The following is a 27640-nucleotide window of genomic DNA, read 5'->3' on the forward strand; positions in this document are numbered from 1 at the left end:
TATAACACTACAGTGCAGCCAACATAGTACAGGCAGGGGCATCATGGCAAACCCGCCTGACACCAGTGGGTACATTCTCAGCACAGCTCACCTGTGCTTCCGCTGCCCCTCCATGTGCTGCCGTGGCTACATTGTTATTTATACTTCCACTCGCGGGATGAGAGCTAGCAGAAATACATGTATATGACAAGGGGAATCACTCCCCTAGCTCATCGTATAGTTGTAGCCTAAGAAGTTGCTGTTGTGTTTGGAAAAATGACTGTAAAAAGTGACACCATCTTATTCAACAGATCTGCTCTCTGTCATGTATTTCTTGTACACAGTAGGTTGCAGGGCTGCTACTAGCAAATCAGGCTTCTGTACCAGATATGGACTGGCTACAGAGCTACACACCAGATATGTTCAGGATCAGACCCTTTAATGTTCTGCCACATATTGTTGGATTGAGATTCACTTACTCGGCAGGTCGGTCTAACATCTTTATTAAGGCAAGACACTCAGCAAGTGGTGATCACTTACAAGTGGTGATCACAGTCACTTCCAGCACAGGACAGTACAGTTTTGACCTCCCTTTTTTACACAAATTTATTTATAACTTTTTGTTATCTTCTCTTATACATATGTATTAATCTCACATTTCCCTGTTAACTCTCCTCCCCCGTCAGTACAGAGCTAGTGTTAGTTTAAACTGGTCTTTTCTAGTTTTTTAGTTACTTTATCTTTTCTTTTTCTCACAAACATGATTATTCTGTAATTTCTCACACAAGTGCAGTTCTACTTATGCTTACGCTGTTAAATGTTATCAGAACAGACTCTTAACATTCACAGCAGGCTTTTATCAGACTCTACCCATACCTTCACTCCCAACACGTTCCTATGTCTCTCTTTTATCTCTCTTTCCCGGACTCTTTCCCTTCTCAGACCACCAACTTTCCTCCAACTCCACCCCATCCATTGCTTGTCTGAAACTTTGCATCGTTTGCACATAGAGGCGCACATATTTTCCATGACAGAGCTGCTGAGATGAAAAATTGGTTAAATTCAATACTACTGGTATCAGTTGGTACTGTATGTTATTATATATAATCTGATGTTCACGATTTATCGTTAGTCCATTTTTAGGTCCTGCTTGTGTTTCTAGGCATGGTTCATCATCTTGATTCAATTCTGGAGTAGGAGGCATTGTTACGCCAGTACGTTCACGAGTGGTACTCTTCCAGTCCTTAACCACATTCAGAGAGCAGGTCAAAGTCTCAGGCCATGTCTACACTACTACTTATGTCGGCAAAACTGATGTCATTCGGGGGTGTGAAAAAACACACTCCTGAGTGACGTAAGTTTTGCCAGCATAAGTGGTAGTGTGCACAGCGCTATGTCAGCGGGAGAGCTTTTCCTGCCGACATAGCTACTGCTGCTCGTTGGGAGTGGTTTAATTACGTCGACAGGAAAGCTCTCTCCTGTTGGCAGAGGGCAGCTACACCAGAGATCTTACAGCAGCGCAGCTGCATCGGTACAGCTGTGTCGCTATAAGTGTAGACATGGCCTTAGTCATTTTCCTGGCTTGGTGGGCGAACTCATGGGCGACAGTTCAGTGATCTACTAAAATAACCATAATGTTTCCTGCAAGTGTTACCTGCACTCCATTTAAACACACCACACCCTGTAGGTCCCCCAGGCCATATTCCTGCTCCTGGGAGTTGCTTTTGCTGTAGGATCCTCCACCTTGGTTGCAATCCACTTTGTACCAGAACACTTCGGCTTTCCGACATGATTACCCGAGAACCATAAGGCTAGGGTGGCAGTCTCCACTTCGTGCACTGTCACCACCTTGTTCTTCTGCGGCATCACCAATTCCACAGACCCTGTTAAATACCTAAAAGAGAAAACAAATACAGGCTGAGGTTACCTTAAATAAGATCTGCTTTGCACAGTGCCACCAAGTAGCTGAACAGTATCATACAGGTTAGCATTCCATTATACTTTTGTGTGTTTAGAATCATAGCTGCTTAATATAGCAACAGACAAACAAAAGGCTGCTATTGTTTTGCTTTTGTTGGCACTGCAGAACCAACAAAGCTACGAGAGAGCAAGCTCGATTCTCCTGGGGCACGGACTCTCATTTTGTTCTGTGTTTGTACCACACCTAAGGCAAGGGGTTCCTGGTCGAGAACTAGGCTTCCTTCGCACTACTACTATATGAATGATAATAATAATAATAATAATAATTAATAGCTGTTAACTGCTAATTGTGTTCCAAGGGCAAGGGCAACTTTTTAATTGTAAGCAAAGCAAATCTGATCAGGAAGTAATTGGGGGAGACTATAAATCTAACAACCCTGTGGAGCAGAACTGTACTTAAGCACAAAGCAGAGAGGTGTAATCAAGTGATGGAACAGGGGCATTTATTCACATGAATCCAACTGACACTAATTAATTAACTGTACAGATAAATCTGTGTGCTTTTTTAGAAATTTACCCCTCAGAGTCAATATTTCCCATTGCTAATGGAAAATTTAAATAAAATCCTACTGTCGTTTTATATATAGTTCTAACTCCCACCAATTCACCTAATAGTTTATAAAGAGAGCCTTCAGCTTCTTTGCATAAAAACTATGCAAACTGTGGTTTTTCTAGTTCCAGTTCTTCATCTTTTAATGTTGGCTGGAAATGGCAGTTTTAGATTCTTCTCTTGATAAATTATCTAGAATACAGAGTAACAGATGTCTTGAGAATGCAGCAAACACTGGTAGGGCAGGGGGTATGTTAGAAACTTTTTTTGGTAAACTAATGGCATATTCACAGCCTTTTGGTGCTGGAATCCTAAATTAATTCACATAAGCATCAGATTAAAAAAACACAACTTTTGAAGTCAAAGACTGTTGTCATTTATGTTCAAAATCCCACCCCCCATATACCCTGTCCCTCTCCCCTAAAAACCCTTTCAAACTTTTTGGCTCCCATGTCATTTTATTAAATCAGGCTTCCTCCATTCAACTCGGATACTTCAGTGATGAAGGATCACAGGGGTTTAATCATGCATGTTAATGAGACGTCTGGCCACAGTCCAGCAAAACACTTTAAGCCCCTGCTTAATTTTAACTACTGAATAGCACTATTGACTATACTGGAATTACTTAAGGTTTTAAAATTTACCATGTGCTTAAGTGCTTTGCAGGATCAAGCCCCTATAGAAATAAATTGATTGATTACACGTTTTGTCAAGTTTTTTTTTTTTTTTTTGTAATGGTTTTCTGGAGAATCACTACATCTCTAAAAAACTCTCTTTGAAAATGTTGGGTTTTTTTCCAAAAGATCCACTACAAATCTATAAAAAGACTGCATGGATGGCTTATTTACCACCTGGTTTTCAGGTTGTGACCAGGGTCCGGGGGGCACACTGAGATTGCTTAATGAGAGCAAACTGCAAAGAATGGGGTGGCAGGTGATCTCCGAGATTGCTTAATGAGAGCAAACTGCAAAGAATGGGGTGGCAGGTGATCTCCGAGATTGCTTAATGAGAGCAAACTGCAAAGAATGGGGTGGCAGGTGATCTCCAAAACTGGTGGTTATTTCTAATAATTAGATTCACCAGTCCAGCAACCAAACAGCTTCTACAATACCTTGCTGGTTACCCAGAAGCCAAAAACACAGCTCCCTTAAAGCAGCCCAGCCTTAGGCCTCCACCCCTGTCATAAATATAAAGGGAAGGGTAAATCCCTTTGAAATCCCTCCTGGCCAGGGGAAAGCTCCTCTCACCTGTAAAGGGTTAAGAAGCTAAAGGTAACCTCGCTGGCACCTGACCAAAATGACCAATGAGGAGACAAGATACTTTCAAAAGCTGGGAGGAGGGAGAGAAACAAAGGGTCTGTGTGTCTGTCTATAGTCTGTCTTTGTTGGGGATAGACCAGGAATGGAGTCTTAGAACTTTTAGTAAGTAATCTAGCTAGGTATGTGTTAGATTATGATTTCTTTAAATGGCTGAGAAAAGAATTGTGCTGAATAGAATAACTATTTCTGTCTGTGTATCTTTTTTGTAACTTAAGGTTTTGCTTAGAGGGGTTCTCTATGTTTTTGAATCTAATTACCCTGTAAGATATCTACCATCCTGATTTTACAGGGGGGATTTCTTTATTTCTATTTACTTCTATTTTTATTAAAAGTCTTCTTGTAAGAAACTGAATGTTTTTTCATTGTTCTCAGATCCAAGGGTTTGGGTCTGTGGTCACCTATGCAAATTGGTGAGACTTTTTTATCCAACATTTCCCAGGAAAGGGGGGGGGTGCAAGTGTTGGGAGGATTGTTCATTGTTCTTAAGATCCAAGGGTCTGGGTCTGTAGTCACCTAGGCAAATTGGTGAGGCTTTTTACCAAACCTTGTCCAGGAAGTGGGGTGCAAGGTTTTGGGAAGTATTTTGGGGGGAAAGACGCGTCCAAACAGCTCTTCCCCAGTAACCAGTATTAGTTTGGTGGTGGTAGCGGCCAATCCAAGGACAAAGGGTGGAATATTTTGTACCTTGGGGAAGTTTTGACCTAAGCTGGTAAAGATAAGCTTAGGAGGTTTTTCATGCAGGTCCCCACATCTGTACCCTAGAGTTCAGAGTGGGGGAGGAACCTTGACAACCCCAGACACCCAAGTCAAATATGATGGGGATTACTGAAAATCTTATTCATCGAAAATAAAGTTCTGCCAGTCCCAAAGGATGAGACACATTACCCACCAGGTCAATGGATATTTCAGATCTTATCCAAATACATGCTTACAGCCAATTCTTATTAACTAAACTAAAATTTATTAAAAAAGAAAAGGAGAGAGAGTATTGGTTAAAAGATCATTATACATACAGATATGAGTAAAGTTCTTAGGTCCGTTTCATAGTAGAGATGGTGAGCTTTTGAGTTGCAAAAAGTTCTTTTCAGCATCAGTTCATCAGGTTATAGTCCAAAATAGGCAAACCGTGTCCAATATCAGGGTGATCCAGACTGGAGCTCAGTCTTGAGGAGACTTAAATTCTCCTGACAAAGCTTAAGTAGATCTCAGATACAGGATCAGGGCCCTAGAATACTTTTATAGATCTCTGGTAGGCTATGATAGTCTCTTGACAGCAGATATTCATTGGGTGAAGAATAGTGGCTTTGAAGTAAAACCTTTTGTATCCTATGTATACAAGGTAATTAGTTGCATTCATCGGCATAAGGTAATTATCCATTAAACAGTTCATAGACAGTTGAGTGCAAATTTCAAAGAGAAACATAGACAGTGATATTATTACACCCAAATTCCATCTTAATGTTAATATCCCCTTTTGATCTCTGAATCAATAAGAACATAAGAAAGGCCATACTGGATCAGACCAAAGGTCCATCTAGCCCAGTATCCTGTCTTCCAACAGTGGCCAATTCCAGGTGTCTCAGAGGTAATGAACAAAACAGGTAATCATCAAGTGATCCACTTCAGCAAACTCTGGTTCCAAGTGCCTAGTCAGTGACTTACACCAGTTCAGCAGTTTGAGTTGCTTAAAAGCTTGGCTGCAAAGCTGTACTGGTGAATATTATTTTTTGTATTTAATTTAAATGATTTTAATAGATTATAATAAATTTAGGCCTTAAATTTCAAACTTAATTTACAATAGGTTTACTTTTAAAAATTGAACCTCTATTTCATTTAAATATGACATTTTAAAAAAAAATCTGATTTTGATTTTTTTTAAAAAAAGAATAATTGATTTTTATCCACCCTGCTCCATGGCATTTGCACCCTCCAGGAGCCTGCAGTCACTTCTTGTGGCCACTCCCTGTCCACCCTTTGTGAGCTCAGCTCTAGAAATTCAGTCTCTTTTGAACTTTTTCTCTAAACTGATCCCTCTGGCTCCTGGCCATTGCTGCTGTTTTGCCCTGGAGGAGCCCCCTCACCCCCCCCACCCCACCCCCAAACCAAGGGGAGGCCAGGTAGTGGCACCAGGTTCCCCTTCACCAAGGGTTTTCAGTTCCTTCTGGGCTCCAGAGGAGCTCTGCTGGCAGGGGAAGACTCTCTGGGAAACACACTGAATCTGCGCACCTTCTGATCCCACCCTCCCCGCTTCTGGGTCTGTGCTGGCCTTCTCTGGGCCACAGGCTCCACAGCCCAGGCCCCAACAATGACTCCACTGGCAATCCTGGCCCATTACCCTTCTCTACCTCTTCTCCCCTTCCTCCCCATCATACTCAGCCCCAGAGGACCCAGCCTGGCTGCCACTGGCCATAATGTCATGTGCCGAGGCTGAAGAGTGTCACACCTTTATCCAGCTGATGAGGGACCGGAGCATCTGAGTCCAGTTCCCTCTGCAGCCGGCTCCTGCCTGGGCAAAGTGCTTCTGCTATTCACAGTACAGAGCACAGGTCCCCAGAGCAGACACATGGGCAAAGGTACCCCCACCATGCTAAAGCATCTTCGGGGACACGCTGCAAGGTTGCTGGAGAGGTGGTGGGCTGCCACTGGACTGGCAGGGTGCTTCCGTAATGGCTCGCGAGACCCCCTGGGGTGCTGCACCAAGGGTGGGAGATATAGGCATGGGGAGCACCGCTGGGGCTGCTCGCTGAGTTAAAGATAGTTGAGTTGAAGATAAAAGACAGGAACAGACAGGAACCATCTGGTTACATTGTTAACCTCTAACAAGATATATGTAAATAGACCAATACAATCACTACCTTCTTCCAATTCTTCTAAGAATGCAAGTCTACATTTCAAAGTGTGAGTCAATCTAATATGGCTTGGCTCAGTGTCACAAAGGTGGAGGAGGAAAATCTTTTTCGGATGTATGAATATGCAGTTGAGATTGTGTTCATTATCACTGATCAGCAACATCCATTTTATACTGACAGCTCACTGATCTCATTGCATATTTCCTGAGGAGAGATGAAAAGCCTTTTTCCTTGTTGAGAATTAAAAGACAAAGAGGATCAATGTGATGATGTAAAGTAAAACACTAACAGTCACCGGATTTTTCATGGAATTCTGACAAATGTGTTAACTTCATATAACGGAATTGTAAGAAAACATCATAATACCCAATTGAAATTTGTGAGTGTCTTCATGGTCTTAAAGTTTATAGCTGTAATTTTGATGGAGAGGCCCTGAAAGGACAGAACAAACATCTCGTATGTTTCAAGGCTTTGACTTTCATCTTCTACCTGTTAACATTCTCTGTGATTGTTTTAATCTTCAAGTGTCCTTTCTATACCCACCATTTGTTACATCTATCATGAAGACTTATTACATTAAAAATAAGGCTTATCAACATCCTTCAAAAGTCTTCCCAATTGGCAATTCCATGAAATAGCTGGTACTGTACATTTGAAATTCACAAAATGACCTCTTCCTTTTTCTCTTTTCTGTTTGCCTGTTTGAATTTCTTTCCCCACAATATCAAAGTTACCCAAATGAAACTTTGGCTCTTTTTAAAAGCATCTCCCCTATAGAATGAGTCAAGCCATTGTTCATTATCATCTGGGAAAGTCATTTTTTAAAGCTCCATTTTTACCGATGATGTAAATATCTTTATATTTCTTTCATTTTTTTTTACTTATAGTGTAAAACAGTCTAGTCTTCAAATATTTTTCATATGCTTTCATATTCCATTCCCTTGAGAGGCACCATCTCACTTAATGGGGACATTCTGCCATGTAGTACAAGCAAGCTCAGAACTACATTTAAACAGCTAAAACACACACTTTAGTACAGTCAGTATCAAATAACCCGTTAGTTGTCTTTGATCCTTTTGTGATTGTTGTGGAACTGAAAGGGGAAAAAAAGACCTCTTCACATTGCAGTATACATAACCGTCCCCAGAAACCCCTCTACAAATATTTAATTCATAACAATAAAAACATTACATTTATTTATTACTAATTAAAAAAATAAAGATTCAAGTTTTGTCTGTCACCTTCTTTATAGTCAGAAGCATCTGAGACTGAAGAAAGTATTAAATGAAAGCTTAAATATCTTTTAATGTGACTGTAGTACCTTACTTAGTCATTCGTGGTCCAATCCTACAGAGTGTCTCACAATTCTGTTAATGCTGCAAGGAAATGGCTCAGTGCTTACAAAACTAAAGACTTAATTCAGCCCCAGTATACAGAATATCTATTATAGATTACATATATTAATATTCTATACTGAAACTATTTATGCTTAAAGTTAACCAGGTGTTTAAATGCTTTGCAAAATTGGGAGCCTATATAGGAAATAAGGCCCCGATCCTAGTAAACGTTTATGCATGTGCTTAACTTTACTACTATTAATTGTCCCATGAAAATCAAATACATGTATAAATGTTTGCTGGACTGGGGACTAACTGGAATTCTGCCAAGTCTGTTGGAAGCTGTTTCCTTTTTACAGGCAAACTCTCTATATGATCGGCAAAGAATCCTGTGGCACTTTATAGACTAACAGACGTATTGGAGCATAAGTTTTCATGGGTGAATACCTTTTCTTTTGCTGCAGGATGGCTACCTTTAAATCTGCTATTGTGTGTCCAGGGAGGCTTAATTGTTCTCCTACAGGTTTTTATATATTGCCATTCCTAATATCTGATTTGTGGATAAATGGACACAAACCAGATATTAGGAATGGCAATATACAAAAACCTGTAGGAGAACACTTCAACCTCCCTGGACACACAATAGCAGATTTAAAGGTTTGAGCATTGGTCTGCTAAACCCAGGGTTGTGAGTTCAATCCTTGAGGGGCCCATTTAGGGATCTGGGGCAAAAATTGGGGATTGGTCCTGCTTTGAGCGGGGGTTGGACTAGATGACTTCCTGATGTCCCTTCCAACCCTGATATTCTATGATTCTATGATTCATCCTACCACAAAAAACTTCAGGACCAGACTTCAAAGAGAAACTGTTGAGCTTCAGTTCATTTGCAAATTTGACACCCTCAGCTCAGGATTAAACAAAGACTGTGAATGGCTAGCCAACTACAAAAGCAGTTTCTCCTCCCTTGGCATTCACACGTCAACTGCTAGAAGAGGGCCTCATCCACCCTAATTGAACTAACCCCGTTATACCTGCCTCTGGAAATTCCCACTACATGCATCTGACGAAGTGGGTATTCACCCACGAAAGCTTATGCTCCAATATGTCTGTTAGTCAAAAAGGTGCCACAGGACTCTTTGCCGCTTTTACAGATCCAGACTAACACGGCTACTCTCTACATGATGAATCACTGCTGTTATGTGCAAAAAGAAAAGGAGGACTTGTGGCACCTTAGAGACTAACAAATTTATTTGAGCATAAGCTTTCATGAGCTACAGCTCACTTCATCGGATGCATTCAGTGGAAAATACAGTGAGGAGATTTATATACACAGAGAACATGAAACAATGGGTGTTACCATACACACTGTAACGAGAGTGATCAGGTAAGGTGAGCTATTACCAGCAGGAGAGCGGGGCAGGAGAAACCTTTTGTAGTGATAATCAAGGTGAGCCATTTCCAGCAGTTGACAAGAACGTCTGAGGAACAGCAGGGGTGGGGGCGTGGGCAATAAACATGAGGAAATAGTTTTACTTTGTGTAATGACCCATCCACTCCCAATCTTTATTCAAGCCTAAGTTAATTGTATCCAGTTTGCAAATTAATTCCAATTCAGCAGTCTCTTGTTGGAGTCTGTTTTTGAAGTTTTTTTTGTTGAAGAATTGCCACTTTAAGGTCTGTAATCGACTGACCAAACAGATTGAAGTGTTCTCCGACTAGTTCTTGAATGTTATAATTCTTGACGTCTGATTTGTGTCCATTTATTCTTTTACGTAGAGACTGTCCAGTTTGACCAATGTACATGGCAGAGGGGCATTGCTGGCACATGATGGCATATATCACATTGGTAGATGTGCAGGTGAACGAGCCTCTGATAGTGTGGCTGATGTGATTAGGCCCTATGATGGTGTCCCCTGAATAGATATGTGGACACAGTTGGCAACGGGCTTTGTTGCAAGGATAGGTTCCTGGGTTAGTGGTTCTGTTGTGAGGGGTGTGGTTGCTGGTGAGTATTTGCTTCAGGTTGGGGGGCTGTCTGTAAGCAAGGACTGGCCTGTCTCCCAAGCTTTGTGAGAGTGATGGGTCGTCTTTCAGGATAGGTTGTAGATCCTTGCTGATGCGTTGGAGAGGTTTTAGTTGGGGGCTGAAGGTGATGGCTAATGGCGTTCTGTTATTTTCTTTGTTGGGCCTGTCCTGTAGTAGGTAACTTCTGGGTACTCTTCTGGCTCTGTCCATCTGTTTCTTCACTTCAGCAGGTGGGTATTGTAGTTGTAAGAATGCTTGATAGAGATCTTGTAGGTGTTTGTCTCTGTCTGAGAGTTTGGAGCAAATGTGGTTGTATCGTAGAGCTTGGCTGTAGACAATGGATCGTGTGGTGTGGTCTGGTGAAAACTGGAGGCATGTAGGTAGGCATAGCGGTCAGTAGGTTTCCGGGATAGGGTGGTGTTTATGTGACCATTGCTTATTAGCACCATAGTGTCCAGGAAGTGGATCTCTTGTGTGGACTGGTCCAGGCTGAGGTTGATGGTGGGATGAAAATTCTTGAAATCATGGTGGAATTCCTCAAGGGCTTCTTTTCCATGGGTCCAGATGATGAAGATGTCATCAATGTAGTGCAAGTAGAGTAGGGGCATTAGGGGACGAGAGCTGAGGAAGTGTTGTTCTAAGTCAGCCATAAAAATGTTGGCATACTGTGGAGCCATGCGGGTATCCATAGCAGTGCCGCTGATTTGAAGGTATACATTGTCCCCAAATGTGAAATGGTTATGGGTGAGGACAAAGTCACGAAGTTCAGCCACCAGGTTTGCCGTGACATTATCGGGGATACTGTTCCTGATGGCTTGTAGTCCATCTTTGTGTGGAATGTTGGTGTAGAGGGCTTCTACATCCATAGTGGCTAGGATGATGTTTTCAGGAAGATCACCGATGGATTGTAGTTTCCTCAGGAAGTCAGTGGTGTCTCAAAGATACCTGGGAGTGCTGGTAGCATAGGGCTTGAGGAGGGAGTCTACATAGCCAGACAATCCTGCTGTCAGGGTGTCAATGCCTGAGATGATGGGGCATCCAGGATTTCCAGGTTTATGGATCTTGGGTAGCAGATAGAATACCCGAGGTCGGGGTTCCAGGGGTGTGTCTGTGCGGATTTGTTCTTGTGCTTTTTCGGGGAGTTTCTTGAGCAAATGCTGTAGTTTCTTTTGGTAACCCTCAGTGGGATCATAGGGTAATGGCTTGTAGAAAGTGGTGTTGAAGAGCTGCCTAGCAGCCTCTTTTTCATATTCCGACCTATTCATGATGATGACAGCACCTCCTTTGTCAGCCTTTTTGATTATAATGTCAGAGTTGTTTCTGAGGCATTGTGTTCTGCACAGCTGAGGTTATGGGGCAAGTGATGCTGCTTTTCCACAATTTCAGCCTGTGCACGTTGGTGGAAGCACTCTATGTAGAAGTCCAGTCTGTTGTTTCGACCTTCAGGAGGAGTCCACCCAGAATCCTTCTTTTCGTAGTCTTGGTAGTGTGTATGGTAACACCCATTGTTTCATGTTCTCTGTGTATATAAATCTCCCCACTGTATTTTCCACTGAATGCATCCAATGAAGTGAGCTGTAGCTCACAAAAGCTTATGCTCAAATATATTTGTTAGTCTCTAAGGTGCCACAAGTACTCCCTTTCTTTTTGCGGATACAGACTAACACAGCTGCTACTCTGAAACCTGCTGTTATGTGTTGATCCTTCCTGCAATGGTAACAGGCTAGTTAATTAGTTAACAGCTTGACTTTTACCTGAGCTCACTTGGTCTATTTCTTATGGTCTTTTGAATGTCTGCCTAATTAGCTTTTAAATTCCTCAAGAACATGTAAACATTCAGTCAGCTTCTGCCTTTTGAGCCTAGCAATTTCTTACTTTAAAATGATTCCCAGATTGCAAATTCCCACTTTACGGTGAAACTGGGAAAATACAATGTGTAATAGATAAAAATTGTTAACCTCATCAAACATAGTATTTCCTCTCATTCTCAGTATTGTTCAATGAAACCTTAAAAGTAAGTTTTAAAAACTCTCTGTGTAAATGGGGGTGGAGGGAAAATACCACTCTTTAAATAACTGCATGTCTGTGAATGAAAGAGTTATTTTCAAAAAAAGAGAGTGACTCTAACTGTATGAGTTATACACATGACATGCTAGGGTCCTGGGGGTTGAGTGCGGAGGAATTGGCTACATGTCTTACTGAGGGTCTGATCCAACCCTAAAAATTCCATGAGCTATACTAGCTGGAATGGAGAAGGGGGTGGGGAATTCATTCAGAATTAAAATTGACAGCATGTTATTGCCCTCCAGTACTCTTTATGGAGTCAGTGGATTCAATACCAGTAAGTTAAAAACTGGAACCATTAAAGTGTGCCCATACACCTCTTAGAGCAAAATTCTCTTTTCAGATCCTGATACCTTGCTCAGCCTGCATTGATGTTCATGGCTGCACACTTGTAGGAAGAACAGAATATAAGAAAGGGACGTAGGAACTGCCATATTGAATCACACCAGAGTGGTCCATCTAGTTAGGGACCCTTTTTCTTACAGTGGTTAGAACCAGATGCTTCAGAAGAAAGTGCAAGAAATCCTATAGTGGACAATTATGGAATTATCTTTCCATCTGAGATATTGCTTCTTGCATGCAATATATTTACAGTTATCTTCATTTAATGATGTTACAGAATACTTATTTGCCCACCGATGTGCAGTGCTGTTGAAATATAATGCAGAGTGACGTCACGTGCTCAATAAGGCCTTCTGAAATAAGACACTAGCTGGAATTTTCACCTAGCAACCGTATGTTGTATAACTAATGAGCAAATGAAGTGTTTAATTAATAATCCTTCTGAGAAATAAAACTTTAAAACAGTAAATTCATGCTGTGGCTACTTAGAACTACACCTGATGAGCGCTGTCATTTTTCTCTTCATGAGCTGGCAGTTCCTATTTTTCTTCTAACGGTCCTGCTGGGTTTGGAAGCATTAGAAACTAATGTTGTTAATTTAATTAGTAATTCATTTGCATATATGAGCTTACTTACCACATCAACCTTCTGTGTCCAGTGTATTTTTTGAAAGGTCTGCTTGGTCTTTTTAATATTCTTTGTTTCTTTCTTGTATGTATAACTCATGAAATTATATACTGTGTGTGGTTTGATAATGGTCTGTAAACATTTACTGGGGAACTTTAAATGTAGGGTTACTTAAGTAACATTTTCTGGTTGTCATTTTAGTTACAAGCTTTAGAAATTGCCTGTTGTTTTTGTGAGCTGAAGGGGAAACAAAATGCTAATTGTCAATTTGGCTTTTCTCTAACAATATCCAGGAGGGAACATCTGTCTTTGTACAGAAAAGCAGCTCTTTAAGGCCAATTACTATAATGAGTTACATATTAGTAACAGGATTTTTACCAGGGGATTTACAGGTACAAATATGCATTACAGCAGGAAAATTGTAGCAGAATATTTCTGCAGTTCACATAAACTCATTCTCCTCCATGTAAAATGTTTACTTTCTCCCCAAATCCATGAAGATCAAGCAAGTCACAGTATGAAGTCATTTGTTGAAAGAAACATTATACAGTATAGCTGTGCTAACCAGTGAACAAGCATGGTGCAAGTCTGACTAGCAATTGTTTAGTTTTATTCTTTGTTATGTTACAGTGGTACCCAAAGGTTCCAGTCAAATTGTACTGCAATAGGAATCTGAATAAATATATTTTTATTGGGCCCTTTGGGTGCTAATATAAATAAAAATAAATCATACAGTTACAGAAGTCACAGTTGCATTCTTTTTCTTCATAGGTTACTCTTAGTGCTTTAAAAATGTATAAGAAGGTACGGTCCCTGCCCATACCAGCTTACAGTTTATTGCATTTTTTATCTGTATTACCATAGCACCTGGAATCCCCAGTCATAGACCAGAACTCCATTGTGCTGGGCACTGTACAAACACAAAACAAAAACCAGTCTCTGCCCCAGGGAGCTTACAAGCTAAGTATAAGACAAGAGACAACAGATGGATACAGACAGATCAGGGAGTATGAGTGAACAATAAGACAGGTTTCAGAGGAACAGCCGTGTTAGTCTGTATTCGCAAAAAGAAAAGGAGTACTTGTGGCACCTTAGAGACTAACCAATTTATTTGAGCATGAGCTTTCATGAGCTACAGCTCACTGTGAGCTGTAGCTCACGAAAGCTCATGCTCAAATAAATTGGTTAGTCTCTAAGGTGCCACAAGTACTCCTTTTCTTTTTAACAATAAGACAGTATCGGTCAGCATGATAGTCTGTAGTCTGTGCACACCAGCACCTAAATTGTGTTTTTACCTTTTTAAATCTTTAATATTAAACACTTAATTTGCTCATTAGTTATATAATATATGACTGCCAGATGCACATTCCAGGCAGTGTCTTGTTTCAAAAGGCATTACTGAACACTTTATATTACTCTGCTTTATATTTCAGCAGCATTGCACATCAGCATGCAAACAATTGAAGTAAGACTCCCAGGAAACCAGTGGCAGGGCTAGGAATTGAACCGGGATTGCTTGAGTCCCTTAAAAGCCTATAGGAGTCAAGGGCAGCCAGGCATAAATAAAACAATGCTGATTGAATTCAGAGCTTGCAAAAGGCGCTGCCTGGATAGTACTGGAAACAGAAATCCTGTTTTATTCACAACAGATATAGCACAGGACCCTTCACTGTGCCTCAGCCGGGACCCAGAGGAATCACTTTTGTGATTGCAGTCAGTCATTGGTCTCTTCAGTGAGACCTCCAAGAAGAGTGGTAGCTATAATTGTGGGTTTGTGATATGGAGGCTGATGTACTTTCAGAATATGTGTGTGCCACACTGAAGTCACTAGTCATGTGTTTAAAGTTCAGTATATGCTGAAGCGCTTTGCTCAGTTAGGGCCCCAGCCTTTCACAACTGGACTGAAACCACTGTACTGTTTCACATATAGTGGACCACTGAACATTGATCACTACAAACACTGGCAAAATTCACACCTGTGACCCATAGGTGAAAGGCCCCCAGTATTGTGGGCTTGGGTCATCCAGGCTTCTCAGCCAGTTTCTGGTCTCTGCTCCTGCTGTTTCATACGGACAGATACCTACAGAGCGCATTTTGAAACTACAAACAAAAGGGTATTAATAATTTATAGAGCCAGATTCTCAGCTGGTGTAAATGGACACAGTTCCATTTAAATCAATATAGATACACCCATGTATGTCCTCTGACTCATAATGTTTTTCTTTGTGTAAATAGAATTTAAAAGTTCAGGTTTGGATGGTTTCTCATTTTATCTTGAGAGCTTTGTCTTCTTCCTCTGCATGCCTTACAACACGTACTGATTTCTTATAATGTCAAATGGATTCTGATGCCACAGCCAGGGTCCAGAAATTGCTTGGTCAAACACAAATTTTAAAGAATGCTTCCATCAATGCAAATGAGGGTGTCTGCATTCACTTCAACATCAGCAGAAATCCTTTAATAGCCAAAAAAAGAGGGAAAAAAGCCTCTTTCCTTTTGAAAATCACTTTTCTCTGAGGAAATGGAAGCTAAACACATCTTCTTTCTTAAAAATTTTACTTGAATTTGTAAAAAGAAAAGGAGTACTTGTGGCACCTTAGAGACTAACCAATTTATTTGAGCATAAGCTCACTTCATCAGATGCTGTAGCTCACGAAAGCTTATGCTCAAATAAATTGGTTAGTCTCTAATGTGCCACAAGTCCTCCTTTTCTTTTTGCGGATGCAGACTAACACGGCTGCTACTCTGAAACTTGGATTTGTGACATTTAAGCGATTTTATCTGTTGGAGATATCTGTGTCTTCTACTCTTTCTTTGAAGTACTGGGAAGTTTGGAGCGCCAGTTATTAAAGAACTTTTTTAGCTACTAAACTGGAGCAAGCAAAGGGTTTGTATCTTTTTTAGTGATCTCTTTTAGTCAGTATTGACTTTCCTTTTTTGTTGTTGTTTCAGTTAAACTTGTATTATCAAAGAGTTTGATACATGGGTCTCTTTTCCTTTTAGTCTTTGTCTTATAATTCTTTATTGGAAGTTACTTATAACTAATGTGCTAGGGGAGTCTCTAATGGGGGGGATTTCATTCTCTCTTTGCTCTTTTGTGTTTCTTCTGCTGTGGGTTCTGGGTATTTTAGTTCTGTTATACACATTTTAAACTAATTAAAAATGTAAAAACAATTCTTTGAAATGCAAGGGAATTAATCTGCAGCTTTTGTCCCCAGGCTACTCACTAGAGCTGTAAAAATACTAAAAACTATCATGACTGCAATCCGTTATTTGGAGTAGGGGAGTACTTTCTCTGCTCCAGCTGCAGCAGCTGCCTTTCCTACCATAGTAGAGTTATTCCTCTTGGTAGAACCACTGATGGCCCCAGAGAATTACTCTTCATGATCTATTAATGATCTACAATGACTGAGCTCATCAGGTTGGAACCTATTGGGGAAGAACAAGAGCAATGAATGATTAAAGTTAAACCCTATAATTTAGAAAGGACAGTCTGGATTTAAATAGAGGCTGGATAAGTTGTATGACCAAAACTGATATTTGCTTGTTAAAATAGGATAATCAGTTCTCATGCCTCGGGATGTCAGATATTTCCCACCAGGGTCAGGACATCAGGAAGATGGTATTATTGGTGTATTATTTGGCCAGGAGGGATGTTCATGTTCCTCTGAAGCATCACACATAGGCCACTATTAGAGGCAGGATATCAGACTGGATGGTATGATAATCCAATCTGGGAAGATAAACCCAGATCTTCAAAAGTATTTAGGCACCTTACTCCCAATGATTTAATCTATACATGGAGGAGGGAGAGCAAACTGATGTAGTAATAGACATAGAAAATGCCATCTTGCACCTTCTCCTAGCATCTTTAATACAAGTATTTTATAGCATTTTACAAACATTAATTAATTAAGCCTAACATGACTCCGATACTACAGAGATAGTGGTGGTTTTAAGACCATATCTAGATATAATTCACCTATGTGAGGTAAGTAATTATTATTGTACCCATTTTACACATGAGTAGACAAAAACACAGACATTTTAAATGCCTTGCTCCTAGTAACATTATGGGAGATAAGGAGGGGAGGCTGGTGGGCCAGACTCATTCATTCATATATTTTTTTGGTTTTGATTCCCAGAGAGACAAATGAACTGAATAAAAAAATGTCTTGCACAGTATAGAAAATGGAGCATTGTCCCTAACAGGATCATCTGTATTAGCAGCGATCTCCTGACAACTGATAGCAGCCATGCTTTGAGAGAGATTCCACAACCCTAGCAAGAAATGTACTCTGCCAAACAAATTTCAATCTGGAGAGTGCTGATAACCTGGGCATATCAACCTAAAATGTACCATAGGAAGCAAATATGCATTGCAGTGGTTGAGTGTCCATAGAGGCAAGGTAGAAGAGAGTCAGATTAAGAGATATTCAAGAGAAGGGATAAAGTAGATGCAATGGACTGAGTTGGCTTTACACAACTGGTAGTGTGGGACTTTTACCAGTGACTTCAGTGGGAGCAGAGTTATGCCAAAGCTGACCATTTTTGAAAACCTCACCTCTAATAGTATGAGTCCTTTATATGTGACCAATTTCTTTAATGAATACTGTACATTTTATTTCATATGGTACCGTTCATTCTCAAACCATTCCAGTGTCTTTAAAATCAGTCATACATTTTGTGCAGTAGCCAGACATTATGTCAGCAGCAATAGTTTCCACATATCCATGAGCATCAGAAGTTATTGTATGTAGAGAGGACACATTGACCACGACACTGGTTTTATTACCAGTTGTTTTAAAAGATAAAACATGAGAGAGGACCTTTAATTTCCACCAGAAAAACCACCGGGGACCTCATTATAATGTCTCATTAGACGAGTGGCAAATAGCAACCCTTACTTCTCCCACCACCCACAATGCTGAAGTGTTAGTACTGGGCAGGATTTTAAGTCCTATTTTGGGAGATGAGCCCACCGTGGTCTGGCCTAGTGGCAAAAGCAGCTGCCATCTGGATTACAAAGACATCCCAAAATACTTGACAATCTGAATATGGCAGCAATAGGATTTAGAGCTTGCTCACAGTGAAATCTAATTGACAGAGTTTTAACAAGAGCGTTCCAATCGGCATTGGTTTCCCTTCAGGAAAGAAGCAATATAAGAACATTTGGAAAAGATAATCTGTATTTAGGATTGAAAATATAAAACCAATTATAACCAGTTAAATCAAGTGCATTTTGCATAGAAGGCTTAAACCTCATTGTTCCCCTATATGTATTATTCATACATTATTATTGTGATTTGTTTCCTCTTTCAGGGCCTAATCTTCCCAAGGCTCAGGTTAAAACAGCATCACTTGGATTAGCTGGAAAAGCACGATCCCCTCTGCTTCCAGTCTCGGTGCCAACAGCCCCAGAAGTGTCAGAAGAGGGCCACAAACAGACAGAGGATCCAGCTAACGTAAGAACAATCTTAAAAAAACAAGAGTCTCATCGCAAATCATATTAACTTTAAGTGAAGGGTCATAGTTGTAAATCATATTCTGTGCAATCATTTTAGTTGAACAGCTTCATCTCTGCCTACTTGATGTATTAGGTTATACCAGTGAGTAGCAGTTAAGGAACAACAGGTCTGATCCAAAGCCTGCTAGCGTGAGTAAGATTCTTTCTGTTGACTTCAGTGGCCTTCGGATCTGGGCCTCTGTCTGATAGAGATGGACAGATAACCTGTATTCTGTGCACATATAATTAATATTGTTACTTACATGATCTCTTTTGTATCGACTGAGAGATCAAAACAATTCTAGTTGTCAAGTATGGGATCCAGAAGGAGAAAGGAACTGATGGAAGAGAGAATGAATGAGAAAACTGATGTCAGAAAAAATAAGTTAAGGAATAAAAGATTATAAAGTAATACCAGACAGTGGAGAGAGAAAATAATGTGAAAGGGATAGGTAAGATGAAAAGAAAGGATCAGAGGGAAAAGATGTCTGAAAAAATAATCAGAAAATTTAAAACGATACCAATCTTAGATGCAGTACTTCACAAAAGGTGGGGAAAGAGCAAAAGAAACTAAATAGGAAGAAAAAAATAAGGGAGACAGACTGTTATGTACAATCTATTTTCATTTCCTTGCATGTGAGAGTGGCTTACTAGGCATCATGAGACAGGTTCATCTGGCATCTTGTCACCTAATCCTCTTATGTTTGAAACCTTGGGGAAGGGAAAAAGCAAGAAATCTGCTTTTGACATGCACAGAGAGATTTTTGGTCTGCTGCCCATAGAAATGTAGAACAGTTAAATTATGTTCCCTCTTATTGTTAGTAGTATCATAAGCAATGTGCTATTGTGTTGTTCTGAGAGAATTCGTCTCATGTTACGTTAGAGTAATGGCCGTCAAAGTGTGGAGCCATCTCCAAAAAACTGGTTTTTATTACCTGACCCTTTCCTAACCCAGTAGCTTTTTTTCTAGTGATGCTTATGCTGCCAGTGGCTCTTTGTAACGTTGATAATAATGCTTAGCACTGACTCTTGTAAATGCAGATTTACTTGCACGATTTATGCCCTGGTTCTTTTATCCACAGATCTCAAAGCTCTTTCCAAAGCAGATAAGATAAATATCCTCGTCTAACTAAAGAAGTTTCTTTTCAAACTTCTTTACTCCCCTTGCTGTGTTGGGAATTTTTTTTCCTGATTCTGGCAATCACCTGGACCTTCGTTCAACAAGTGTAACATGATTCCATGATTTAGAGTCTAACCCTACAACAGCAATGGGACTGAAACCACTAGTGCTTGGAATGAAGGGTAGTGCTGAGCCAGCGCACCAGTGGGTAAAATCCAGTACTGAACAATGTGGTCACAGAGCAGTCCTGTGGATTACTGCAGCCTTACTATTTCTCTGAACTTCTTCCAAGCCCTGCTGGCTCTCCCGCAGAGAAGAGATAAGGGACACGGAGTCTTGTATTGGGGGAAGAGAAATGAAAATGACTTACTTGGTAAAATTACTGACATAAAGAGTAATTTAGCACAGAACATTTGATTACATGAAATGCTATTTCGGCTCTAAACATCTTATAACAGCAGCGCAATTTATTTCCCAAGAGGGACACTTTTCAAACTCAGCAAGTGTGTGAGCACTTGGTGGAAATAATGACAGGAGTTAATAGGCTCTTCAGGTAGTCAGAGTTTTGGGGGTGGAGGGGTGAATTGTGGGAGTTTTTTAAGTTTATTTCTGCAGAGGTACGATTATGTTATTGGATTCTTAACTTTGTCCAGTCCTTTAGGCTGCAGATTTCCCACAGTGCTTTCAAATCATTTACTTTGAAAAGTCCCACATAAATAACTAGTGTTTGAGTTCTCGCTCAGTGAATCAAAAGCGGAGAATCATTCATTTTACTCTTGTCTCTATAACTTTTGAGGTCAGTGGTTCCCAATGATAGGTACATTTGCCGGTCATTTAAGGTTTCATGACAGGTACTCAGTCGGCTGTCCAATGTACTTCCCCTTCCACTGTTGTCACAGACCCTAATCCTGCAGGGTACTGAATACCTCCTGCAAGGCGCTGGGTGCCCTCAAATCCCGTTAACAGCAATGGTAAGAGTTAAGACTCACTGGCTACAATGGGAGTTGGGAGTGCTCAGCTCCTGGCAGAATCAGGCCCTTCATTATGAACTCCAGGAGCAGCCTCTGTAGTACATCCCAGTGCACCATGGCTGCATTCCCAGTCCTTCGTTCAGTCTCATGCCAGTCTGGAATAATCCAAGATTTGGAGTACTGCAAGCAACACCTCTGCTGGACGGCATACACTCTAACTCTAGGACTCATCACAGAGTTTGGTCCTTGAGTTCACCAACTAGATACCTAGGAGAGGAGGTTGCTGACTGCAGTGGAAGGGGAGCAAGGAGGTGACGGGGTCTCCGTTGGGCAAAGTGATGAATCTGAGAACAACTGTTTTAATGCATTGTTTCAAGTGGCTCTGCCCCTCCTTGTCTTTTCTGTGTCCTTTAAAACAGATTTTGGTTATTGCTCACATTGACTGTTGATTTGGGTTTTTTGCAGGTATATGAACAGGATGATCTGAGTGAACAAATGGCCAGTTTGGAGGGGTTAATGAAGCAACTTAACGCTATTACAGGCTCAGCCTTCTAACAGCTGTTGATGAATAGATAAATTGTATTATCCAGGAACATTGCAGCATACAAGTACTTCATATATGCCACACACATACACAACCCCATAAAACCACCTTTTCTGCAGTACCATTCATTCAACGTAAGGAAGAGTCTTGATGAGTCCTAAAAAATAAATAACAAAAAATATGCTACATTACCATAGATCAAGCATCTAAAGCAATTAAAGTGCAGCCCTTGCAAATAAGTGAAACAACTACAGCAGAGACCAAGGTGATGCCACTTGATTGCTCATTTTGATCTGTTAGCCTTTGTAATACTTGAGGTGTCATGACTATCTCACATTTTACTTAATAGAGGTGTATAGTTCTTGGTGAAAATCTAGTTTTACGTCAGTCAAATGTATTTTTAAACATATACCATGCCATAATTTGTCAGGGTGGAAGTTCACTCTTTGGTTTGTTTTTGTTTTTTATATACTTTTTTTACATGAAAGCACCTGTAACAAATAATCACGACATAGCACCAAAGGATCGGAAGTGTTACCAACAGCACAAAACCAGACAAATAACTCCCATTTCTTTTGTAATTTCAATCACTCATCTTGCACAAGCGGTATGCATTAGCGAGTTGCTGTAAAATCCACCCATTTTTGCAAGTATTTGGAAATCCTCCCATAGGTAACATTTTATATCTGGCTACAGAGAACGGGAACATAAAAAAACCTGCATTGGTGGCACGCTGCCAGCTGCCGTATGCTTACAAAAAGAAGATATGATATGCAATCTTCTCTGACACACACTAATGATGTGCTTAAACTTGGAATAGAACACTTCTAAATATGGGTGGCCTTTGTGCCAGACTGCACTGTGATGACATTTGAAAGCTCCTCCAGGGCCAACTTTCACAGCAGCAAAGAGGAAAACGGGGTGAAGTTCCTCCCATCCTTTCTCTACTGCTCCACCTCTTGTTTGAGACTGCTCAGTTCCATTAACTCTGTGATTCAGTCACCAATGGCTTCTCCTTAACTCAGTGAAGGCTGCAGAAATTGGAAAGCAACCCTCGGTCAGGCACAGTGAAAGATAAGACTTATTGGTTAACAGTGATGGACACATCACAGTTTTTACAGAGAAGCAACAAATCCAAGAAAATGAATTCAGAAACTGTGTTGCATAATTGGGAAACAAATTACAGGTGCTTGATTGCAGTAAAATATTCCTTGTTCAGTCATAGTTAAAAAACAACCAACCAATCACAATTTAGCATCAGGACACTGCTGTGAACTTAGAGGAACCCTTTCAGTGTTTTCCTCCCTCTTCTAGTAGTCTAGCTTCATATTACAGCGTTTATTGATAACTATAACTGTTTGAATTGACTAAATTTTGTGAGCATACTTTTTATTGCTGAATTTTCAGCTGCATTCAGAGTTAATCCCTGTTTATGCAGCTGAATCACCAAAAGGGAACTAATTTGCATATTTATCAGTTAGGAGGCTGCAAAACTCAATAAGAGAGTTTCAGATGAATTACTCCATTCAGTTCTGCCTTTGATTTCAAGCTTGAGTAGGTCATAATTTTAAAAGAGCATGGAAGGGCCGGGATCTTTACAACCTAATAGTTCCTTTTATTAGGTGGGTAATTATATGTGAATCCCTGAATAAAATATTTGGTGTAAAATGGCACTGTAACAGAAGTAATAATTCAGATTATTTTCTACAGTCATGTATTGGAGAGGAAATCAGATGTGAAGGATGGAATTCAAATGCTTCATTAGGAACTCTAGTGTGTTTGTGAAAATGTTCCTTACCAAAATATATTTTTATTCAATTGACTAAGATTTTAGTCAGATATTTCCTAAGAGTTAAGAAGGTGAGAGGTTGAGTTTTTATGTTCTGTTAGATTTGTAACTAAGAACTTCCACTGAAAACAAAGCAAGCAAATCTGTCATGATGACAACCAAATTCATAGCCTTGGTATTGGATCCCATGATGTCCAGCCTACTACCTTGTTTCTGCAAGGCAGGTTTCAATACAGCTTCTGAAAAAGAGCCTCTTCCCTTCTAGCACAGATTGTCAATTATTTTGAAATGGGACCATACGGCCAAATTCTGCACTCCCTTATTCTGGAATAAGTCTAAGTTACTCTGGAAAACAGTATCTGACTCACAGGAATTTAACAAGGGGCTTTGAGCCATAGAACATTAACCCAAAACTGAATATATCCATGGTACAAAATTACCTAAAATATGTGACGGGTGAACCCCAAAAGTTTTGACAGCTGGATTTTGTTTGGATAAGCATCCTGATATTCAGATGCTTATTTGAACATTGGTTATGGTGTTGGCTGTCCTGTGTCCTTTCTTGTGAATTGTAAAGCATTGCCATCTCTAAACTCAGTGAGAAACTGGAAATTGAAAAAGAAATGCAAAATTTCAGAACCTGAAGAAGATTCAGAATAGGTTTGGTTTTAGATATCTGTGAGTCTTCAGGAAGAGGAGATTCTTAAATTTTACATAGTAATTCAGTCATCCCTAGTCTGTGGGCATTTGCAGTCATACCTGCAAATATAAAGTAGCTATTTATTTAATAATCCTACTCAGAATCTCTGGACTTCCTCTGATAAAGTTTCTGAAGGGCATTATTGCCCAGAGATCCTCATTTTTCCTGTAGACCCAAGTTTATTTTCATTTAGCTTGATATAAGTCACAGGGCTACAGCTTCTTTTTTAGCTATCAAGTGAAATCTTAAAGGAGACTTATGTGCAAAACCTAAACTGTATAAACTGGATTGGCAAGAGGAACAAATTGAGGTAATCTACCAATGTTCATAGCTTAGTACTTGGCTAGAGTATTTGGAAAATGGAGAAATTAAAAATTAATCCAAAAACTCAGTTGGTTACTTTTTTATGTGAAATATGTATTCAATAGGCACACTTCTACTTTTCCTGGCAAATTTTAAACTCAACTTGCAGCAGAAGCATCTTACTAACTAGAATGAAAGGTTTTAGCATTTCTTGGTATTAGCTAATAGAATGAGCTGTTCTTTCCCATAGTTTATTTATAGGATAGAGAACACAGGAATTTATTTTAGCTCAGACTTTGTCCCCAGTCCTGCAAAGTTGTATTGACTTAGATGAGACAACTCACTTCCGTAAAGTTAAACAGACGGGTTTGAAGGACTGACGCCCACATTAGGACTTCAAAAGATATTGACCTTCTACATAAACATCCAAACATGGGAGACTCACATGAGTGTAACGGCACAGAACCTTTAAAGGCATATTTTGATAGTGCTACTTTTGCAGTGAATTCAGCTGTAAAATTTATTTCAGTTTTGACTGATTCCTAAGCTTTCAGAAAATTTAAAATGAAAAATTATTGACACTGAATCATTCTCTACCACAAACACCCTCGTAAATGTAAAGAAAGATAAATCAACTTGTAACGAATTTGTAAAGCTGCCATGGGGAAGTAGCTAGCTATTCACACCTAGGAATGGTTTCCTTGGCTGCCATTACAGGTAGCAGATAGACTTTGCAGTCAACACTTCTGCAGCTGTATATCTTGTATCATATTCATTTTTCTGAGAAAGACTTCACAGATGGAATGCTGCCAAGAACTTCATTGTTTAAGAATCCTCTAGCTTGAGAACTTGGCTGTCAAAGTTAGTTTGGTGATGGTTGGCTTTTTTTTTTTTTTTTTTTTTTGGAAGGCTTAGTTCAGGAAACCATCCAAACATTTAGTTACCTATCTAAGGCCATTTATCCTTTTGGTTGGTAAACTAGCAGAAAAATTGGTGTACTCCCATATGATCTCCATTACTTCATGGTTTGGGCTGGATAATACTGCAAAAGCTGCCCAAACCATGGTGTATGGGAATTTCTGCTTCCTGACCAGAAGAAGCCATGAATTGCAAAGTATTGCAAACTGAAATCATTGTGGCTCCATATGAGTACAGCGGCCACCCAGGTGATTGAGATTGCAGTCTCAAAGGCCTAATTTACCTTTTTGGAGTTTCAAAACAATGTTACCAATAGTTCAGGAGTTATTACTCATTTTCTCCAAACCAGTTAGCCCACCCCTAGTTGTGAACACAATTCCCAGGTTAGTCTCACAACTTTGTATTGTTTAACAAATGAAATCTGAAAACCACCCCACTAATATACAAATATACCACAAACATAAATAGCACCACTCTGATTCCACTGAAGGAAAAACTCCATTAACTTAAATGGAAGAAGTATGATGGCCAAGTTATTTGTACATTCAAAGTTTGCCCTAAGAATTTTTTTAACATGAAGAGCAAAATCATAATTTACTAATCCCACATTCTTATTGTAAGAATCGTTTGGTGAACTGTTGTGTTGATAAAAGGCCTTGTCCTGCTCAGCACTGAAGTGAATGGGAGCTTTGTCATCGAGTTTGGTGGGAGCTGGTGAGTTTTATATTGCGTTATAAAAATGTCCTCTCTTAAATGCAATATTATTCTCAAGTCTGATTTTCCACAGTGTTACTCCAGTTATACATTAATGCAGACTCACTGCAATCAACAGAATTGAATCAACAAAAACTAGAGTAACACACTTGAGAACCAAGGCATCAGTTGTGATACTTTAGAAAATCATGTCTCTTACTGTATCAAGACTCAACCTCATAATGAAATGATTATTTCCATTAGAACATTCTGATCCTGTTTCCAGTAGCCCCTTATCCCTTGTTATTTGACAGCCAAATATCTTCACTGAATCCTTTAATAGGCATGCCAAATCTGTATTTTATTAAAAATGGCTAGGCCCCAATCTTGCAAACTTAGGGTTGTCAATTTTGGTTGGATGTATTCCTGGAGGTTTCATCACATGACATAATCTTTAATTAAAGATAAATCTTCGATTCCTGGAGACTCCAGGACAATCCTGGAGGATTGGCAACTCCATGCAAACACTTGTGCATATGTGTAACTTACTGCTGAGCCTACTCACGGTAATAAAGTTAAGCACATGCATATGTGTTTTCAGAGTCAGGGTGTTAAACATTATTGAATCTATATATAAGCATGTAAAAATATGGAAAATAAAAATATTTCAGGTCACAAACATACACATTGTACAGTGTAAATAAGTAACATAAAGGGTGGATAAGATGAAAAGCATTCAATATTCTGTCAGAAATGGAAGCACTGGAAACTGGATAAAGGAAGCTGATTATTAGTAAAGCCACAAACTACTGAAAGTGTTCAGAGATTATTTTTCTTATCTGTTTGACTTGTCTCTCTGTTGGCCAGCAAGTGTCCTGTCTGATTTCAAGTTGAATTTGCTCAGTCTTTCTTTTTAGATCTCAGCAGACAGCATTTTAAGCATCTTCATTCTGACCTTTTTTGATTGGAGAGAAACAATAACAATACAGTACATCTGTCATAAAGCGGCACAGGCCAGAGTCTCTCACTGTATGCTGTACACGTATTTTGAAGTGCAAGAAAGCAATGTTGGTAGAAGAAGGGAAAACTGCTGTTTTTATTATTGTAAAATATACCTGGCAATTCCTACATTTTTGAATTGTCACCATGTGTAGGATGGGAGGGTTGGGGGGAAGGGTGTACTTTTTATAAGTAATATTTAATTTATTATTTAGAGTGTTTTCTTTTGGATAATTTATGATAAAAGGGAGATCTGGTTGGAAACCTAGAGTTGGCTGTTAAAGCTGCTGTGTCCCATGTCTCAGTGTGTTGTGTTTTGAAACTATATTATTCAGACCTAACTATAAGAATACTCAAGAGTAACTGGCAAAGATATCTTGCTAAATATTCACTGGTATCTGCCACTGAGGTCACACAAAAGATGGTGTCTGTGAAACACTGACATAAACTGTTAATTAATCGTTACAACATTAAGGAAAACAGTGCTCTCTCTTCCTTTAAAGGGCTTTGCAAGGTAATTCAAACAAATTGTTAGCCTACTAGTGATACCTTAATCTGGTCGAAATGGGTTACACTACAGCTTTAACTAGCCTTAGTTTAAAAAAAAATCTTGTTGTTACAAAAGGCCTAAAAATGGCATTTTGAGCCTATAAACAGTTTCTTTAAATTGTCAAATTCTAGCATTGTTAACCAAATTAGACTAGTGACTGCAATATTTAAGTGTAAATCTCGTTCTATGCGAAAGGAAACTTGCTTACGATGTAAAAATAAATGACTGTTTCTACACACACTCTTGTATACTGCTACATGAAGAAAAAGGGGGTTTTGTAATGCACTGTAGAACAGTCTCATATTCATTTTTATAGAAATGTTATTCCAATGGTGCATTTTTTTGTTTAATAAATAAAGTTTTGATACAAACGTCCTCCTGTGTGGTATGGTGTATAAAGTTCAGGCATTTTTTATTTGCACTGAGTGACCCAAAGTGAAAACAAGAACATTGTCTAGCTTTGTGAGGATTTTTG

The 27640-nt window shown here is 39.6% G+C and overlaps 1 protein-coding gene across 2 annotated transcripts in view; it reads left to right on the forward strand.

The window, feature by feature from the left end:
* Positions 1-27540, forward strand: part of DCC (DCC netrin 1 receptor) — a 948489-nt gene extending 920949 nt beyond the window's left edge. For both annotated transcript variants that reach the window (XM_048850132.2, XM_048850133.2), the window contains exons 28-29: positions 18395-18537; positions 21135-27540. In XM_048850132.2, the coding sequence (XP_048706089.1) occupies positions 18395-18537; positions 21135-21224 (233 nt within the window). In that variant the 3' untranslated portion in view covers positions 21225-27540. The remainder of the gene's footprint in view (positions 1-18394; positions 18538-21134) is intronic.
* Positions 27541-27640: the final 100 nt, after the last annotated feature.

Source organism: Caretta caretta, chromosome 5, assembly GCF_965140235.1.
Source record: "Caretta caretta isolate rCarCar2 chromosome 5, rCarCar1.hap1, whole genome shotgun sequence".
NCBI classification, from domain to species: domain Eukaryota; kingdom Metazoa; phylum Chordata; order Testudines; family Cheloniidae; genus Caretta; species Caretta caretta.